Source organism: Vulpes vulpes, chromosome 8 (assembly GCF_048418805.1).
Source record: "Vulpes vulpes isolate BD-2025 chromosome 8, VulVul3, whole genome shotgun sequence".
Taxonomy (NCBI): Eukaryota; Metazoa; Chordata; class Mammalia; order Carnivora; family Canidae; genus Vulpes; species Vulpes vulpes.
Window position 1 is genome coordinate 77465953 of NC_132787.1, and position 15502 is coordinate 77481454.

Below are 15502 nucleotides of genomic sequence, written 5' to 3' on the forward strand. Positions count from 1 at the left end.
CACCAACCTGCAGCCCTGGTCCGTTTGTTTAGGGTGATAGGTGGGCAGTAACGGATACGAAAAAGTTTGGTGGGTGCCTGGGTATGAGGGCTCCTCAACCATCTGAACTTCGAGTCTGCACCTCACCCCTGGCTTCCAGGACTCACTTCAAGCAAGCTACCGATGAACATCTTCTGGCTCGCCACTACTTCACCAGCACTATGTCTTCCCCTTACCCTCTCTCCTTGCGGGCTGTGCTCCCTGATTCTGTGAATGGTGCTGCCAAGGAATGGCTGAGGGGAATGGTTAAGGAGGCCTTTCTGGAGCTCCAGTGCCTGGGTTTAGCTCAGGCTCTGCCACTTACCCGTTGTATCACTTGAGCCGATTAACCTCCTAGAGCCTCAGTTTTACCCCGTAAAGTGCGGACAATGATTATGGGAAATACCTAGAGTTGTTGTATTAGAACAAAAAATATTGTGAGTGCCTGCTGTGTGTTAGGAACAGTGTTAGAGTCCTAGCTAGTCAGGTGTTGAGACCTTAGCCTCATTTTTTGAAATTATGGTAAAATATACATAAAATTTACCATTGTAACCATTTTTTAAAAATTTTTATTTATTTATGATAGTCACACAGAGAGAGAGAGAGAGAGGCAGAGACATAGGCAGAGGGAGAAGCAGGCTCCATGCACCGGGAGCCCGACGTGGGATTCGATCCCGGGTCTCCAGGATCGCGCCCTGGGCCAAAGGCAGGCACCAAACCCTGTGCCACCCAGGGATCCCCACTGTAACCATTTTAAAGCACATTTCAGTGGCATTAAGTACATTCAGGCCACCCTCCGTTGCTACTTTTTCATCTTGCAAAACTGAAATTCTGTTACTTATTAAACACTAACTCCCCCCTTCTCCCTCCCCCCAGCCTCAGGCAACCACCATTCTATTTGTCTCTATGAACTGGACTCTAAGTACCTCATATAAGTGGAAGATAACAGCATTTATTTGTCCTTTTGTGTTGGACTTCCTTCACTGACCGTAATATCTTTGAGGATCATCCTTGCAGCACATGCCAGAATTTCCTTCCTTTCGAGGCACCTGGGTGGCTCAGTGTCACGCCCTCTCAGGGCGTGATCCTGGGGTTCTAGGATTGAGTCCTGCATCAGGCTCCCTGCAGGGAGCCTGCCTCTCTCTGTGTGTCTCTCATGAATAAATAAAATCTTTTTAAAATTAATTTCCTTCCTTTTTAAGACTGAATGATACTCCATTATATGGACATACCACAGTTTATCTACTCATCTGTCCACGTCCATGGTGGTTCCCACCTTTTGGCTGTTGCGAAGGATGCTGTGAGACCTTGGGCTTGCAAAGGCAAGCCTCAGTGTCCTCTTCTGTGCTGCGTACCTGGTCAAGTTACTCCTCCCTACGGGGGAAGCTGTCACAGCTGCCTCAGCTGCAGATCCGGTGCCCACTCCACCCTAGCCTCACCCTCAGCTCCCCAAGCAGGGGTCATGGCCCCTCGTTGGAATGCTTCCTAGCTGCCAGTCTCTGTCCTTGCGACATCTATGGACATTGGCCGCAGTGGGCAGGCTTCCTGCCCCAAGTGTTTCTGCGACCCCACAGAACTTTGACCGAAGGACTTGCTAGATTGGGCTGGGAGGCTTGTTTAGCTCCCACCCACCACCTCTACTTCTGTGTGGGTCTGGGTAGAAGTTGGAAAATGTCCATGACCTAGTTCAAGTCCAAGTCAGAAGCATTTTGCTCACCCCATTCAGCCCCAGGGCAAGGAGAAACTTTCCAAGCCTAGTTTTGCCCCCTGAGGCACAGGCAGCAGTGACTCCCGGGCGGGGGTGGGGCGGGAGGGTCCTGCCTCAGCCCTTCTGGGCGAAGAACCTACTACAGCTGGTACCTAGGTCTCTAAGTCCGGGGATGCGGAAAGCGCACTACAACTCCCAGAAGCCCCCGGGCTCAGGGGGCGGCCTCCGCCCCGCGCGGAAGAATCGGACCCACCAACCGGGGCCCAGAGCGGGGCGGGGGCGGGGGCGGGGCGGGGCCCGGGCGGGGCGGGGCGGGGCTGCGGGGAGGCGGCAGGCTCGCGGCGCCGCGGGCCAGTTGCGCGGCGAGCGCGGGGTCGGACAGCTGGGCACGCGGAGGGCTTCGGGCGGGCGCCGAGGGACCTTGCCGGGCCATGGGTAAGCGGCTCCGTGGCATGTCCCGGGACGGGGCCGGCGGCCCCGCGGGGGGGGGCCAGGTTGCCCTGCCGGGTCCCCCCCGGGCCCTCGTGGCCGTCGGGGCCGCCGGGAGGGGCGGAGCGGGGCCGGGGGGTGGGGGGGACTCCGGGCGAAGGCGCCGACGACCCGGCCCGGCCTGGGGGCGCCCTGCGCCCTGCGCCTCGCGCGGGAGGGGTGAGGCTGGGTGGCGGCGCGCGCTCTTGGAAAAAAGCAGAGACGAAAAGTTTTGGCGGCCAGGGGCTTCCCGGACGTTTATCTCGAAACTCTTTTCGTCGTCTTTTGGCTGAAATTTACCAAGTCCTGTTCGGTTCTGTCATCCCACTTCCTGCTGTGGTTTCAATCTCGAGCTGGTCTCAGCTAATTTGTTGTGACAGGCCGTCCGCAGCAGTTTCTGTGCCCCGGCCCCCGCGGCCCCCGCGGCCCCCCCGGCCCCCCGGCCCCCCGGCCCCCCCGCGCCTCGCCCGGCACAGCCCCGCGGTTCTCAGAACTGCCGGCGCCGCCGAGAAGAGGCACCGGGGTCCCTGGGCGCGCGCGGCGCTTTCCACTGCGGCCGCCGTTTCCTGAAAGTGACTGTGCGCGGGTTTTGAAGAACTTGCTCAATGCACTTTAAAGAATCCGCTGTTCCTCTTTCAGCGGGGGGCGTTCTGGCCCGTCGGCGGTGCCGGCCTCGCGCCCCCGCCCTCTCTCTTTCTCTTCTCTCCCTTTTCTTTTTGCCTCTCCGTGTTCTCTCACTCCTGTGTCCCGTCCATCGCCTCCTGCCTCCCGGCCGGAAGGACAGACGCTTCCCTCTTCGCTGTCGCCGTATTTCTTGTGTTTCTCTTCCCTTTCCTCGAGTCTCCGGGCGGGCCGGGCGGCGGCCCCGGAGCGCCGGGGGGTGAGCGCCGGGGGGCGGGGGGCGCCGGGCTTCGCGCTCGGCCGGAGCTCGCGGCGGCCGCGTCTCGGGCGCTGCGCAGGTCGCGGGGGCGCCCTCGGCCGGGGGCTCGTACCCACGCCCGCCCCCCGCCCCCCGCCCCCCTTCCCCCAGCGCCGCCGACGTGGAGGGGGCGGCGGGGTTTTCCCAGCGCCGCGCCGCGGGGCTCAGGGTGCGGGTCCGGGGGCTCGGCGCTGGCCGGGCCCGCGGCCCTCTGTGTGCGGGCGGTCACCCGCCAGGAGGAGCCCGCGGGGCCCCGGGAGGGTAGCAGGTGCTTCTCGCCCCCTCCGAGGACCGCTGTCGGGGCCGTCTGCGTTTCTGCGCCTGCACGCCGCCGGGGCAAAGGCGGGGTGAGAGCCGGCGCCTAGAGGGTCAGGCCCCCGGAGTGGAGTCCCAGACTCCCCCAGAGCCCTGGGGACCCGCCCGCGACCAGAACGTGGCCTGGCAGAGGTGGAAAGGACTTCAGAGGCTCAGGCCCTCTGTTTTTGATAAACAGTCAGAGAAACTGAGGCTTAGAGTGAGGTCCGGCAGTGAAGGAGAGGCCGGCCTCCAACACCTCTCCCCTCCCCCTTGCTTTTCTGTTACCTGGTGGTGAACTGGCCAGGTAACTGCCCACGCTCCCTGTTACCCTGTTAGGCCCCTGGAGTCTCCGGGTGGGGGGGGGGTGGTGGGGGGGGTGGAAAAGCAGCAGGCCCGGGAGCGCCCCAGGCAGGGGTTAGGCAACCTTCCTCCCATCCGGGCTGAGTCTCTACTCTGGGGCCACGTCTTAGACAAGCCCCGAGCCTGGTTTCTCCCTAGGCGGATTGGGAACATGAAAGGTAGTTAGTTCATGGGGACATAGGAAACCGTCCACTGGTGGAACTGTTACTGTTTTCAGATGCCACCCAGACTTGCAGAGGCAGGACAGTGGGATTGAGCCTAGTTCTGGAATAGGGTCTTTAGGACACATCAGAGCTGGCTAAGGAGGGACAGACTTCCCGTGGGGTTAGGAGTTGGAGCCCCCATGCCACCTACCTCTTGGTCTTTCTCTCAAGACTCTCATCTTGGCCCCAGCTACTCTCAAACCCTGTTTTCCCCCATGTCCCAGCTGAGAAACTGAGGCAGGGCTGTGGCAGTCGTTCCCCCACACACCCTCCCCCCGACCCCCGTGCCTCCAGGGGTCCCATGTCCAGCTCTCTGTCCTCAGCGCTGGCGGGAGCACAGCCCTTGGCAGGCCCTCCCTCCCCAGATTGCCCACTGGAGAGAGCTCCACACCGACACTTTGCCAGGCAGCCGGCTCCTGGGCCACAGAGTGGACTGGCCGCCTCAAAGGCTGTCTTTGTTTCAGCTCCAGCTCAAACTAAGAGAAACTTAAGCCAACAACCTCGGGCGAGGTGGGGCCGTTCCTGCTGCTTGTTATTGAGACGGCTGTTACCATTATTGTCGTAATTGACGCAGGGCTCCCAGTGGGTGACTTTTCATGAAAGGAAGTGTTGCTTCCTTCCCATCACACCAAGGGTGAATGGGGCGGGGCTGGCCGTGGGAGGAGGGGGGAGGAGAGAGGGAGGGACGGAGGGAGAGGGAATAGGAGGGAGAGAGAGAGAGTGGAGAGAGCAAGAGTAGAGAGAGAGCGAGAGCACGAAGGAGATAGATACAGGCGGTGCAGTCTGCAGTCTGGCACTAGGTCTCTGACAGGCTCTATGGCCTTGAACTAGTTACAGCCCAAGCCCCTCAAGTGGCTCATACTGCACCCCTGCGGCTGTTTATGGAGCACCTGTTCCCAGCCCCACAGCACCGTGAGACCCCGAGGGGAGTGAGCAGGACTAGCAGACCTCAGATCTCACCATGAGGACTGTGTGTGCACACACTTGGCTGTGACCCACGTGGGAAGACTTGTTTCTCACTTTGTTCTGCTTAGAACATTGGACCCATGGGGGTCTAGCACCCCCACCTGTGGATGGGGAAGCAGTGGCTGACTTGATGAAACATGATGCACCTCTTTGGAGTCAGAGCCGATTCCCATCTCTCCTGCCCCGCTCTTACCTGATTCCAGCTCATCAGTGGAGGCAGACTCTTTTTCGCAGATGAACAGAAGTGGTGTGATGGGAGACTGCAGACACACTGGGGCAAGAAGCAAGCCCACACCCTTTGAGCAGATATGGAGCTTGGGGTCTCCCTGCTTCCATGAAAAACCCTAGATCTCAGGGTTCAGAGTCTTGGGACAGGCAGACTGCTTTGGTTCTGAATCCCAGCTTTGCCAGTAGGAGGCTGAGTGACCTCAGGCCACTTATTAAAGCTCTGGGATCTTCAGGGATTGTATCTGTGAGAAGGAAGGGGGAGATAGCATCTACTGGGGGGCTGGGAAGGTTCAGTGAAGCAGAGTCCAAAAATGCCTAGTCCTGGGCCCACCAGAACACTGACTGGAGTTGGAGTGTATAGTATGGAGAGGGAAGTAGGGAATGGCTTGAGAACAAGTAGCCTTCAGGGAGCATCCTCTTTTGGAGTTAGTGACTGGTACTGACCTCTTCACTGCTGTGGTTTTCAGGACCTTGGGGCCATGGGGTTAAGCAGACTCCAGTTGCTAGCACCAGATGGGCCTTGGACAGTCCCCCTACCCAGCACTCTGCTACCCCCTCCTCACTGCCCAGTGAGGCACTTGGTCACGAGGGTCCAGGGGCTCATATCCTGGCCCAACCAGCCACCCCCTGTCCTCTTTCTACAGCGGCAGGAGGAGACAGCAGCAACTGTGGAGCGAAGTCCTACCCAAGGTTACCAAAGCTTTTCTCACACTGTTATCTAGCTGCGCAAAACCTGAGGAATGAGCTTAACAGGAAACACACGGGACTTGTAAGAAGGAGCATCTGGGGCCAGCAGAGGGAGAACTGAATGTTGGAGACAGTGTGGTCCTGAAAAAGGCAGATGCCCTATCGGAAAGGTGTTACTTCTCAAAGTAATTTCTAAATTTAAATGCAATTCAACCCAAACCCCAGTAGTTTGTTTTCTTTTTTAAGGGAATGTGATAAAATTATCCTGAAGTTCAGATAAAATTATTTAAAAAGACTAATAATGGGGGACTTGCCCTCCGGAGAGTAAGTCGTTTCACAATTAAGACAGTGGGCCCCAGTGCTGGCATTCCACAGTGAAGGAAACTGAGTAGAAAAGTCCAGAAATAGTTTCAAATGTATTCCTTATAAGCTTCTAGATTGTGAGGAGAGTAGCATTTCAGATCATTGGGGGAAGGGTATCACTCAGACAATACTGGGACCACCTAACCATTGAGGGGATTAGATCCCTACTTCATACCTTAGAGATTCCAGATGTGTTCAGAGTAAACAATTAAATAATAATCACCATTATTGCCATTATTGCTTCCTGGATGGAAAGACCCATGTCTGGATGATGTTCCTTTGGCAAGGAGAGGTTTTCTTTTTGAAAAATGGATCCACCTCCCCATTACGATAGGCCACCTGAGGCTTTGTGGCCAAAGCAGGACAGTAAGTAACTCAGTAGCTCCTGGGTAGCAGTCAGGAAGTGTCCCAGCAAGTGGGATTCCTGCTTCTGCAGCCTGGATGTGGCTGGGAGATTGGGATCACTGGTCCCCAAGCCCCTTCCCTCCCTTTGCAGAGCCAGGAGGGTGGCCCAGTCCTGTGTCAGCTGCATTGGAAGGTATGGGAGCTGGGAGCCTGGCAGGCAGGGGGACCTGTCTGTCACCTGTGGCAGGGGTTTCAGACTTAGTTTTCCTAGCAGACCCCTTCTCCAAATGAAGATTATCTGGAACCTGATCTACAAATGACTGGGGAAGGGAGAGCTTAGGGGATCCAGGGATAGGACAGAGGGCACCCTGTAGAAAGAGGGGGCTCTCCTTCAGCTAAGGCTGTGGAAGTGGGGGTCCAGAAGGCCCTGCCAGGGCAGAGAGGATGCTAGCCTGGCTGGGAGAGAATGGAGGGTGAGTTCATTTGGGGACTCAGCTGGACGCAAAGATAAAGAGAGTGTTTCCCTTTGTGGCTCTAGGCAAGAGCTCTGATCCTTTTCCTGTCTGGGGTTAAACAGCTCAGATTGGTGACCTCCTTTCCAGGTAACCCGAGTGCCTGACTCCAGGAGGTTTTCCCTCAGTGTGGCAGAGCTTACCAACTCTGGAACCAAGCAGATGGGATAGAGGTCCTCTGGCCCAGTGGCTCTCAAACTGGCCACCCTTTGAGATCCACTTGGGAGCTTTAAACTCTGACGCCCCTTGCAAAACTTTAAATCAAACTGGGGCTGGGGAACATGGTCATCACTACCTTTAGAATGCTCCCTGGTGATCCTAATGACCCCTGCTCCTACCACCTATTCTTCTGAGGCCGAGGCCAAGGGCAGCAACTTGCCAGAGACACATAGCAAGTGTGCAGGAAGGCTCCAGTGAGAAGCCCCAGTAACACCACAGGGAGGGACTCAGAGTAGAGAGTCCTTTGAGGCTGAAAAGCCAAGCCTGCAGGAAAGAAGGCAGAGAGGGAGTGAAAACAGGTGGAGAGGGCGGGGCGGGGGGGGGGGGTGCAAACAGAAGAGCTGGTGGAAGCGGGTGCGCCCTAGAGACCTGGAAGACTTAACGAATTCGGAGACAGTGAGCAAAGGGTCTTTCGCTCCCATTTCACAGAAGGGAAGACTGAGGCACAGAGTCACCCAAGAACTCAGTAGGAAAGGCATCAGCCTGCTGGGCTGGGTAGGGCAGTCAGTTGTTAACACCTAGTTATTTCTGGAAATGGACCATGTCTTGACTGGTGAGAAACCAGCCTGAGAGGAAGGCCCCAGTGTCTTTCTTTCTGACAAGGCTTAACATTGGTTTCTCTTCCAGGCTTATTTGGACTCTTCGTCAAGGCTTGCAAATGATGTTGGTAACACCAGCAGCCATAGTGGCGGTGAGGCCTGGCCTCTTGGGCTGGTGGTTTGATAGGCCTGTTTTGAGCCCTGGTCTCCTAGGGAGACAACCATTCTAGCTTCTCTGGCTTCAGTTTCCCCCTCTTTAAAATGAGATCCCTTCTGGGACTAAATAGGAGAACATACATGGAAGAGCCAGGGACCCACACAGCAGGAGTGAGTAGACACAAGCCCAGTGCTTGCTGCTGTAATGGTAATGCTTGTGTGAGGAACTGCTGAAGGAGACACTAGCCTGAGGCCTCATGGGTCATGCTGGGATGGGTTTATCATTGCTATGGAGATTCTTTTTCTCTCTAGGACAGAATCTCAGAGGTGCCCCGCAGTAAGGATTTCCTGATTTGGAAAGAACCAAGAGAATGGGACAGTTCATCCTAGACTAACAAAAAGGAAAGGCAGGTTAGACAGAAAGAAAGGGTGATCAAAAGACATGGGCTCCTGAGCTCAGATGCCCTGCCAGCCTGTGAGGGGGTCTGAGGCATGTTCTGATGTTCTAGTCGTTTTTGCAGGGATATGGATGTTATGTTTTTGCAACCATCCACTCATGGCTGCCTTTCGTAAAATCCAGCCCATGGTTCCTCCTGCCTACCCCCCCACCCCCCAAGCAGGTTGTTGTGACTCTCTCCCTTTCCCTGAAATCTGGCATCTACTGTGTGGGGTGCTGGAGGCCTCACTGAACCTTCAGGAAGCCTCATGTGCAGTGAGCAGTTGAGTCTGGGTGGCTGTGAGTAGCTCAGGGTGACAAGAGAAGCGGAGTGCTGTGCTTGGCTGGGGACTGAGAAAGGCCACCCAGAGGAAGTGGCTTGTCAGGTGAGACCTGAAGGGTCTGCAGACCCTTGCAGGTGACAGGAGCCAGTGACCTCATTAGGGCCAGTTAGAACTCTGCAGGTGCTCAGAGAAAGGTCAGATATTTCAGAAGCAGGAGCTTATAGTCTTCTCGATTATTTCTAGAGAATCCAAGCACCCTCTGTGGTGCTCTTGGACTCACAAACATAGGAACCTCGGCAGCTTTCCCAGTTAGGCTGAGATGCTGTGAAAACTTTATGCCTGAATGTGGGGCAGGTTTTGGAGACAGGATTTCCCTGAGCATCACAGCCCCAACCTTATCCTCCTCTGACTTGACCCCGGGGTTGTTTAGGGTTTCCTTCAACGATGTGGGAAGCTGACTGGAACAGAGAAAGGAACAGTAGCAGGCGTGGGGTCCATCTGGGGGTGAGCCTGGCAGAGAGGAGGGAGAACAGAGTTGGCCACCAGGGTGCGTCCATAGGTGCGGGTGGAGGGCCAGCCTGCATGCAGTCAGGGACCAGGGGGTAGAAGATGCAGCGCGGAAGGAAGAACTCACTTCCCACCTGGCAGGTTCAGATGGGGGTAGGAGGATCTGCTGCTGCTCCCTGCTCCTGGAGGACCTCTCCTCACTGCCTGTTCTTCAGGCCTGCATCTCAAGTGCTCTCTCTCTCTCTCCTTCCTCTTCCCCTCTCCCCTCCCCTTTGTTCCTCTCCTTGCAGCACCCCCTATCAAAGGGAAAAGGAAGCAGTCAGAGGAGGGTGATCCCCTAGACCCATCTGTGTCCCCTCAACCTGATGGTGAGCAGAGCAGGAGCCAGAGCCCCGTCCATCTAGAGGTGAGTAACCCCTGGTGGCCTCTACCCTGTCCCTCCCCCCTCCCCTGTGCACAGTTTCCCAGGTAAACTTGGGGACTCCCCAAGTTCTCCAGAGGGTGTATTCCCTGCCCTACAGAGCCAGGAGAGAGGCCCAACCCTACAGTCTCGGGCCTGTATCCGGGGAGGTATGGGGCCTGGGAGCCAGGGACCAGAGGACCCGCCCGTCACCTGTGGCAGGGGTTTCAGGCTTAGTTTTTCTTTCTTTCTTTCTTTTTTCCTTTTTTTAAGATTTTATTTATTTATTCATAGAGACCGAGAGAGAGAGGCAGAGACACAGAGGGAGAAGCAGGCACCATACAGAGAGCCTGACGTGGGACTTGATTCGGGGTCTCCAGGATCACACCCTGGGATGCAGGCGGCGCTAAACCACTGCCCCACCGGGGCTGCCCTTCAGGCTTAGTTTTTCTAGCAGAACCCTTTTATCAAGTGATTTGCCCAGAGCCCTGATGAATAAAACAGACAAAAGCACTATTTTAGGATGTAAACTACATGTACATCCACACATCCCTCCCAGGTTTACAGGGATGCCAGAGTCACTCAGTGAGATCACTGAGGCCATTGGTGAGTGTAGACTGAGAGGGAGCCATGGGTGACATTGTGGAGCATTGGCCTCAACACCCACTCCTTTTGGTCATTTGCTTTGGTGGCACAGTCTGGAGTGAAAATCCCAACTCACGTAGAAGAGTAGTTGGAAATGGTGACAGTTTTTTAACAGCTTGTGTGGAAGAGCACATTCACTCCAAGGCCTTGAGAGCACCTTCACCCGGGGCCTGCATGAGAGCAGCTGCCTCGGGCCCGGGTATGTCACAGTTTCTTAGGTGATGTGTTAGTTCGTGTGCCATTTGTTATCAGCGGTCTTATTCGGTGTCAGAAAATTGTACTCGAATCGAATATTTTGGGAATGCACAGCTCTCTTTACTGTTCTTGGATCAGTTGGTTTCCATCCTTGGTGTTTGGGGCCTCCTCATCCAGGACCTGAGCCCTGAGCTCCAGCTCAGCCACACTCTTCCACCCTGAGCCACCAACCAAATGCATAGCACCAGCAGAAACGGTCCCTCTGGAAGCAGAAACTGAAAGTCCTGAGCATCTGACAGAAAGGAGTCAGGAACCCAGGATAGGGCTTCAACACCCTGAATTCAGCATGCAGACTGGCGGCTCTGAACTTGGTGGACGCAGGACCCTGAAGTACCAGAAAACACCAAGCACCTTTGTTTCCTTGGCTTTCGCCACAGGGGTCCCTAGGAGGCCCAGGGATGCTGAGCCCGCCACCAGGAGCTCACAGTCTAGTAGATGAGCTGAGATGCAGACATAACAAATCTAGAGCAAGACAGAGAAGTGATCTGTGCCTGGAGAGAGGCCTGGAGAAGCCGCAGGGCTGCTCCTATGGCCGTCTCTGGAGCCATTTCCATGGACCCTGAGCTGGGGTCCTGGGCACTAACAGCTGACAACTACCTCTCTGGTGCCAGAAACAGTCACTCCAGCCCAGAGCTGTCAACTGGGTGCTGGGGGCCTGCTCCCTCCCACGGGAGCCTGGGGTCGGGGACCACATACCTCCTTCCCCAGCAGGCAGTGGTTCCGTCTGTCCCCAGCCACCCACCAACTGGGGGCTCATCCCAATGCCTCCTGTTCTTTCCCCAGGACTCCCCCGAGGCAGGCGGGGAGCGGGAGGAGGACCAGGAGCGGGAGGAGGAGCAGGCCTTCCTGGTCAGCCTCTACAAGTTCATGAAGGAGCGACACACGCCCATCGAGAGGGTGCCCCATCTCGGCTTCAAGCAGAGTGCGTCCCTGGGTTGCAGGCAGGGAGGGGGAGCCCGGCAGGGGATTCCATCCAGGCAGGGTGTCGTGCAGGCACCTCCACTCTGGGCAACCCTGGGCGATGCCAGCCCACAGGGCTTGCACACAGAAAGGGCACCCCCCACCCCAGGCACAGGGCTGCAGTGGGTGGGGCCGGACTTCTGTCCTCACTGGCCACTGGCCCCCCAGTGCTCAGGGCCTGGCCTAGCCACCCGTTGCCATGGCCCTGTCTGGGTGTGTGCTGGTTCTGTGCCTGCCTGACAGGTCCACGGGGATGGGCTGCTGGCTGCCCCTTCCTTCCGCAGAGACTGATGGGGGCCCTGCCCTCTCTCTTCTCTAGTTAACCTGTGGAAAATCTACAAAGCAGTGGAGAAGCTGGGGGCCTATGAGATGGTAAGGAGGGTATCTCAGTCCTCAGCATGTTGCATCCTGCAGCCCGTCCCCACTACCCTGTGGGGACCTGGGGAGGAAGAGCCTTGTCTGGGGACAGCGCTGTCCTCACTACCAGACAGGAGGAAGAGGCAGGGTCCCAGAGCCTGCCGCTTCCCCAGCTCTCCTGCATGCTGTGGTGAGGAGGGCCTGCCTGGCCCACTGGTACTTTGCTGCTTCAAGCAGGTTTTCCTGTCTTCCCATCTGTTCTGTCTTCCCCATGCTCCCCAAGCTGGGAACACTGCCCGGGCCAGCAGTCAGGCGGTGGCCCCTGGGGCCGGAGGACTGGCTAGTGGCCAGGGAGCCCCCTCCAGTCTCCCCACTGCTGCTGCCAGAGAGGCAGGTGCCAAACTGCGGTCCTTGTCCCCAGCCTTGCCAAGTGGGGACCTGGAGTGGCAGGGACCCCACCACCTGGGCGGCGTGTGCCTGCCATGCCCTCACGTGGTGCCCTTGCAGGTGACCGGCCGCCGCCTCTGGAAGAACGTGTATGACGAGCTGGGGGGCAGCCCGGGCAGCACCAGTGCAGCCACCTGCACACGCCGCCACTACGAGAGGTACGGCCGGGGTGAGACCCCGCTCACGGGACACCTTGGCCTCTGCCTCAGGGTGGGGCACAGCCGCAGTGGGGCCAGGAGTGGGGTGCCCGAGGGGTGCTCTGTGCTCCTCACCACCCAGAGCCCTGTGGGGTGGCCGGCCTGCTGCAGGCCTCCTGGACGACGTGGGGAAGGGCGTGGCCCTGGTGGCAAGTGGGCCAGGCCGGCCTCCTGGCAGACACGCTCTGCTCCTCCTCAGGCTGGTGCTCCCATATGTGCGGCACCTGAAGGGGGAGGACGACAAGCCACTGCCCCCTTCCAAGCCCAGGAAGCAATACAAGATGGCTAAGGAGCCTCGGGGGGATGATGGGACCACTGAGAAGCCGAAGAAGGCCAAGGAAGAGAAGCGGTTGGATCAGGTGAGCTCTGTGCCTGCCTGGGGCCACCAGCTGACCTTGGGCCTTCCTGCCCTTGCCAAGGCACAGAACTCCTTGCCCAGAATACCGAGAACACGCTCTGAGGGGCAGAGCTGGGGTGGTAGGGGAGGGGGCTTTCCGGGGTAATGGTTGTGTAGGGTCAAATGAGGGGCCATGTCAGGTCTAAACTCCAGTCTGCCCCACAGTCACCAGGCCCCATGTCCTGGTACCAGGCTGCGTCCATTCAGAGGACGGGATACCTTTGGAAAACCTTCCACAAAGGCGCTGGAAGGGTTAGCAGAGGCTCTTGAGAATACCTCTGCGCCCCTGCTGCCATGGGGTCCCTAGGTCAGGATACACAGCTCGCACATCCAGCCCTGAGGCATGGCCTTTTCTCCTTCCAGATGGTGCCAGGAAAGATGAAAACAGATGCTGCCCCTGACCTGGCACGGCTTCCCAACCAGGAGGCCCCCAGGGAGGGCCCAGAACAGCCAGGCCCGGCCCTGGGGCCCTCTCAACCCTTTGGGGGTGCCAGCGGCTGCCCTGAGGCCTACAAGCGGCTCCTGTCCAGCTTCTACTGCAAAGGAACACATGGCATCATGTCACCACTGGCCAAAAAGAAGCTCCTGGCCCAAGTGAGCAAGGCAGAGGCCTTGCAGTGCCAGGAGGAGGGCTGTCGCCACGGGGTAGGCAGCCCTAATGGGGACCCCCAGGCATCCCCTGGCATTCTCCTGTCGGAAAGTCCTCAGAGCCCAGGAAAGCCAGCTGAGAACTCCAGGCACCGGCTAACCCCTCCGGAGGGGTTACAGGCCCCTGGTGGCAGCCTCAGGGAGGAGGCTCAAGTGGGTCCCCGCCTGCCAGCCCCCATCTTCACTGGCTGTTTCCACGCATACCCCACTGAGGTGCTGAAGCCCGTCAGCCAGCACCCCCGAGACTTCTTCCCCAATTTTAAAGATGGGGTGCTATTGGGGCCCCCTGGCAAAGAGGAGGGCCTGGCAGTCAAAGAGCCCCAGCTGGTGTGGGGCGGGGATGCCAACCGCCCGTCTGCATTCCATAAAGGCAGCTCTAGAAAAGGCAGCCCCTACCCCAAGCCCAAAGCCTGCTGGGTGTCCCCGATGGCCAAGGCCCCTGCTGAGAGCCCTGTTACCCTGTCTGCCTTCCCTAGCAGCCCCGGCCTGGGTACCAAGCGCAGCCTGGAAGAAGAGGGCTTTGCCCATGGTGGCAAAAAACTGCGGGCAGTGTCTCCCTTTCTTAAGGAGGTGGATGCCAAGGAGTGTGGGGCCAAATCTATGGGGTCTGGTGTGGCCGTGTCCTGCCTGCTGGGCCCAGCGCTGGGGCCTGCCCTCCCTGAGGCCTACAGGGGCACCATGCTGCGGTGCCCACTGAACTTTGCTGGCACCCCGGACCACTTAAAGGGCCAGGCCACTCTCCCCTTCAGCCCCCTGGTCATCCCTGCCTTCCCGGCCCACTTCCTGGCCACTACAGGGCCCTCACCCATGGCCACGGGTCTGATGCACTTCCCCCCGTCATCCTTTGACAGTGCCCTTCGCCACAGACTTTGCCCAGCCTCATCTGCATGGCATGTGCCACCTGCCACAACCTATGCAGCACCCCACTTTTTCCACCTCAACACCAAGCTTTAGGTTGGAGCTTGCAGTGCTGTGCTGTGCTGTGCTATGCGGGGTCTGAAGTGGCCTGAGATGAGTAGGCACTGCCAGGGGTCTGGGCTGGAGCCTGTTCCCCAGGAGAGCTTGGCTGTCCCCAATGCAGGAACGTGCCCCTGTCTGGGCAGCCTGGCACAAAGAGGGAGGCAGTGGGAAAACTGGGTTTGTCTCAAGGAAGCAACCCAAGCCTGGAGCCCCAGTTGTGGCAGGGCCTTGGGAGAAGATGGTGCCTGGCTGGCAGCTCCCAGCTAGGTCCCCAGAGCAGAAGCCAGGAACGTGCCGAAGGGCTGAGGAGCTGGTTAGCAGCTTGAGGTGTCCAGGCTGCCCATGGAAAATCCAATAAAAGACCAATGTGAATCCACTCAGCCCTGAGGTGTGTGTGGTGTGGACCTTCACGAGCAGGTGAGGCTGGGGTGTGCTCTTGGTGCGGCACCAGTGGCATGGATGGGGGAGCCAAAGGGAGACCTACCTTGTATCCAGTCAGATCTGAAATGCCCCTACTCCCACTGAAGAGCAAGACTCAAAGCAGAACTCAGCCTTTTGTTCATATGTCAGCGGGCTGTGACATTTGTCCTGTGCCTTCTACTTACTTTCGTAGTCTCAGGTCTGTGGACCAAGTAGTTACCCGTTACCTTGCTCTTTACATAGGTGGGGGTCTGAGGCCTGGTGACTTGCCCTGGTTCCCCCAGCAAGTCAGCAGCAGAGCAGTTAGGTAGGCACTTGGGTGTGACTCCAGTATTCAGAGCTAAGCCACAGGACCCCAAACTGAACAGTAGGATGAGCCCTGCGACTGTTAGCAGCCCCCCTGGGGGCAGAGGGTATAAGTAGGGAACCTGAATTGGTCTGTCCTGGTGATGGACTTACAGGGTTTGCTGCTGAAGCCCCCATCCCACTGCCCCTGGCCTGCTGCACAGGGGTGGGCCAGGAGGTTCCAGACGGGGGTAGGCACCCAGAGTGAGGGGAGAGTAAAGTGGCCGGGATCTTGGTCTGGGCATCCGTGTTCTCA

At 57.9% G+C, this 15502-nt stretch overlaps 1 protein-coding gene across 5 annotated transcripts; it reads left to right on the forward strand.

The window, feature by feature from the left end:
- Positions 1-2047: 2047 nt before the first annotated feature.
- On the forward strand, positions 2048-14857 carry ARID5A (AT-rich interaction domain 5A). 5 transcript variants are annotated; one of them, XM_072767193.1, is made up of 7 exons: positions 2054-2161; positions 9506-9621; positions 11299-11437; positions 11795-11847; positions 12340-12437; positions 12676-12835; positions 13237-14857. In XM_072767193.1, the coding sequence occupies exons 1-7, from the start codon at positions 2158-2160 to the stop codon at positions 14473-14475; spliced, it is 1809 nt and encodes a 602-aa protein (XP_072623294.1). In that variant the 5' UTR covers positions 2054-2157; the 3' UTR covers positions 14476-14857. The 5 variants fall into 5 exon arrangements, with proteins under 5 accessions (XP_072623297.1, XP_072623294.1, XP_072623296.1 ...); XM_072767191.1 differs by having other exon boundaries at positions 2080-2161; positions 9910-11437; XM_072767192.1 differs by lacking the exon at positions 2054-2161 and adding an exon at positions 5580-6039.
- Positions 14858-15502: the final 645 nt, after the last annotated feature.

What these genes read in the sequence shown, in the direction of transcription:
- ARID5A (XM_072767191.1), top strand. Translation starts at nt 11,044, where the DNA reads ATGGCCGTCTCTGGAGCCATTTCCATGGACCCTGAGCTGGGGTCCTGG. An exon ending in CCATCTCGGCTTCAAGCAGA is followed by an intron (nt 11,438 to 11,794) that starts GTGCGTCCCTGG and finishes TCTCTTCTCTAG; the next exon opens with TTAACCTGTGGAAAATCTAC. An exon ending in ACACGCCGCCACTACGAGAG is followed by an intron (nt 12,438 to 12,675) that starts GTACGGCCGGGG and finishes GCTCCTCCTCAG; the next exon opens with GCTGGTGCTCCCATATGTGC.